This window comes from Saprolegnia diclina (genome assembly GCF_000281045.1).
Source record: "Saprolegnia diclina VS20 unplaced genomic scaffold supercont1.42, whole genome shotgun sequence".
NCBI classification, from domain to species: Eukaryota; Oomycota; class Saprolegniomycetes; order Saprolegniales; family Saprolegniaceae; genus Saprolegnia; species Saprolegnia diclina.
In genome coordinates, this window is record NW_008246109.1 from 412,558 (window position 1) to 415,889 (window position 3,332).

General features: G+C 58.0%; 3 protein-coding genes across 3 annotated transcripts in view; 1 reads left to right on the forward strand and 2 right to left on the reverse strand.

Moving 5' to 3' along the window:
* Positions 1-1,079: 1,079 nt before the first annotated feature.
* SDRG_11556 (hypothetical protein) lies at positions 1,080-1,449 on the forward strand. The gene has a single exon (XM_008617597.1). The coding sequence runs from the start codon at positions 1,102-1,104 to the stop codon at positions 1,372-1,374; it is 273 nt and encodes a 90-aa protein (XP_008615819.1). The 5' UTR covers positions 1,080-1,101; the 3' UTR covers positions 1,375-1,449.
* SDRG_11557 (hypothetical protein) lies at positions 1,439-2,099 on the reverse strand (the record flags this gene model as incomplete). Its single annotated transcript, XM_008617598.1, has 3 exons — positions 1,439-1,454; positions 1,510-1,686; positions 1,741-2,099. 3 exons carry the CDS (start codon positions 2,097-2,099, stop codon positions 1,439-1,441), a joined length of 552 nt encoding a protein of 183 aa, XP_008615820.1.
* Positions 2,100-2,345: 246 nt separating this feature from the next.
* The window catches only part of SDRG_11558 (hypothetical protein), a gene marked incomplete at its 3' end in the record, with an annotated part of 5,092 nt that continues 4,105 nt past the window's right edge, over positions 2,346-3,332 (reverse strand). The window contains exons 7-9 of the mRNA XM_008617599.1: positions 2,799-3,213; positions 2,649-2,753; positions 2,346-2,603 (exon numbers count right to left, since the gene is read on the reverse strand). Of these exons, the coding sequence (XP_008615821.1) occupies positions 2,346-2,603; positions 2,649-2,753; positions 2,799-3,213 (778 nt within the window). The remainder of the gene's footprint in view (positions 2,604-2,648; positions 2,754-2,798; positions 3,214-3,332) is intronic.

Below are 3,332 nucleotides of genomic sequence, written 5' to 3' on the forward strand. Positions count from 1 at the left end.
GGGCGAGGTGCTGCATGGCTTGGATCTCGTTGAACGCCGCTGACGGGATCAGCGTCATCTTCTCCGTGTCGCCGCCAATGCGAATACGCTTGAGCCCACAGATGCGCCCGCTCGCGCTGCCGTTCATACCAACAGCAAGTACGGGTGGTGTTTGCGTCATGACCAAAGGCATGCACGATAACTGGCAATTCTTCGAGAAGCAGCAGCACGACTTGCGCGCCGTATAGGATGACGATGACAATGGTGCATCCGATTTCCAGTGCAACTTGCAGTCATCTGGTCGCGCAAATTTCGGCAAGGCCGACGCGCGACGTGCAGTGGTGTCTTTCAAGAAGTTTTTGCTTGCGTACTGATGCAAGCTGAAGCTGCCCACAAGTGCAAGGTTGTCTAACCGGACGGTGCGTAGCAAGGCGTTTTGTCATGCGGCGTGGGCATTCGCCGTCGAACAAAGGGCATGCCAAGTGCTCGTGGCTAGCAGGTGAGAGCAAGCGGAAGCGCACACACGACCAAGATTTGGTGTCCGTGAGAACCAAGCAGTGCGCTCGCACCTCTTCGATAGCGCTGGCCAAGGCGGGCGTCTCAGTCGTGGTTGCACGCGCCCTCATTGATTTGCACAAGGATTTAAGAAGAGGTGGTGTATTCTCGTTGTCAAGTTAACACTTCATATACAGCCGTACAAAAAGGAGACATGATCAGCACCCCATTATCTGAAAATAAATAAACTTGTGCGTGCATAATTCTATTCGTTCCATATAAATGCAAATATATTATTTGACAAATGAAAAATGTTTAGTGCGCGTCACGGCCTGTAACGATGCGTCATTGGTTGCCGGCAGCCGGCCAAAATGTATTCCGGACCACCGGGGAGTCGAACGGCTAGCCGCGAGTCCGGCTGACCGCGAACCAGGTGGGAAGCGGTTTCGGCGTATCGATACCGTGTAACTTCCTGTGTCGCCCGTCCGTGGACTACAAAAGATGAGTATAAAAGATACACCAACGGTGAGTCGAACGGCTCAACCGGTTAAATGCGATCTTTGTGCGAGCGATTTGCGCGCGAAGCGCAGTTTCCAATTTGCTTTCGTCCGTGAACGAGAAGCAGCGATGAACGTCAACACGCCGCAAAAGAGCGCCAAGCAGCACGTCCGCAGCATCGATGAGACGTGGAATGCGATGTTCCGACGCATCTGCCCCAACGTCGAGCTTCCCGATCAGGTGGACGACCGATTGATGGTCGACTCACGCGGCGATGACATGGAGAACGCCCGACCAAAGGTCCAGAAGAAGACGGAGTACGTGAACTTTGTGAAGGTTGCGATGGACGACATCAAGAAGAAGCGCAGCGCGCAGGCCCAGCACGACGCTAACAGCGCCTAATCCCGGGGCTCGAGGCGAACGAACCAAATCAAGTTAATAATTTATTTGGAATAATGCATTGAGGTTATTGTGAGACTTGCCTGTAGCAATGAGGTTGGCTTGGGAACAATCATTTCCAGGTGGCATAACGCCCACAAGTTCGCATGCTTGGCCTGCGTCGACGCGTCAAACATAATGACTTCGTCGAGGGGAACGTGGAGGTTGACGTCGTGCGTGAGCTTGGCCTGCTGCTTGCGCTCAAACTCTTCTTGCCGCTCGAGCCGCTGCGCCGCTTGCGCTTCGAAGTCAAAGGTCGCACCGTTGCGGTACGTGCTGCGAATGTCAACCGCGTCCTTGAGCTGCGCGATCTGCTTCTCCTTCTAGAACGCGCGGGCGTGGCTGCTCGCGCCCTTGTCGTTGTTGTCGCCGTCCTTCTCCGCCTTGGCCTGGAGCTGCTTGCGCAGGGCGTCGCACTTGTCGTCGATTTCGTCGTCATCAAAGCCCTGCTCTTCAAGCTGGTCGCGCAGCTCCATGACCTTGACCTCGACCTGGCGCTTCCGCTCGTGCGCGAGGATCTGCTTGTTGACGGCCGTCTTCTTGTGGGGCTCTTCGTACTTGGCGTAGCCCATCATGGCCTGGCGCTCCTTCTCGCGCTGGTGCGCGGGCTTGACATAGCTGAGGTTGCGCTGCACGTAGCCACTCGTGCCCGACCCGCGGGTCGTCGCGAGCCCGATGCCGTTGTACATGGTCGCGGAAGAATCGAAGCTGTCCGATGCCACACAACCGGCTGAATCGCCTTATTTTTAAAGCTTCGCCAAGTTGCATACAAACAATAAGTTATTAAAAACATACGATTTAAAACGTACGATATGCCGCAACAGGAAATCTAATTTCGGCATTCGAGTAGGAATTAGATGCACAATTACTAGCTAGTTGTTGCTGCCAAGATATGTGCTCAAGCTGTCGTGTTCCGTGTCAATCTCGCAGCAGCACTAGGTAGCCAGCCAGCGCCCGAGAGGCCGGTCGGCGCAGTCGTAGTAGTCGCGCGTCGTAAAGAGGCCGGCCCAGCCGCGGCCGCTGCGATCACTCTCAAACTGCGCGAGGAACCGCAGCGCCCAGCGCCCTTCGAGCCACTTGACGCACGCGAGCGAGAGCCCGAGGACCGAGTCGCCAAGATAGGCCGAGTAGTAGACGCCGCAGCAAAACGCGGTCGCAGCATTCCAGTAGCACGTGGCCGTCCAGAGCACAAACTAGCCACACAGATCTGAGCCTTTTCGACGCTGTGGAGAACGTACGAGGCGCCCGACGGACGACCGCTTCCCAAAGACGAACGCAAGGCCCAGCAGCGGCGCGCCAAGCACCGCCAGCGGCATGACGCTGAGCACGAGCACGAGCGCCGCCTACTCTGCGCGTTGGACATGACACAGCGAAGAGGAGTCGCGTACGTGGGAGCAGCCGGCTTCGTGCAGCGTGGGGTCGCCGACCTGGATGCAGAAGAACTGCAGCGCGAGCCAAAACCACAGCAAGAAATCGGCCACTAGAAGCGCCAGGAACGAGAGGGGGCGGCCCCACGCGCAGCGCAGCAAATCGGGCGTCACCGCCACATGCGTCGGCGCAATCGAGTCCAGTGTCCGCCGCAGTTGCTGCCGCCACGTCGGCTGCGTCATTGCCGGCGCGTCATCGATGAGTCCCACCGCCTCTTCGAGCGCGACGGCCTTGGGCTCGGGCGCAAAGAGCGCTGCGTACCGGATCGACGACATGCTCGCGTCTGCAGCGGGCGGTGACGCGGGCGGCGTCGGCACCGCCAACACTGTCGGAGGACGCAGAACGAGCACGAGCTTGTCGCGGCGGCCCATGCCACTGTCCACGTCGCGAAGGGACTCGAGGTACGTGGCTGGCTTGCCACTTTGGCGCAGATCGAAGACGCCGAGCGCCACCTAATGCGATGAGCTCGTGGTGCGACAGGCGACATACCGTGT

Excerpts from the sequence above, each read along its gene's own strand:
- SDRG_11556 (XM_008617597.1), top strand. The coding sequence starts at position 1,102 with ATGAACGTCAACACGCCGCAAAAGAGCGCCAAGCAGCACGTCCGCAGC.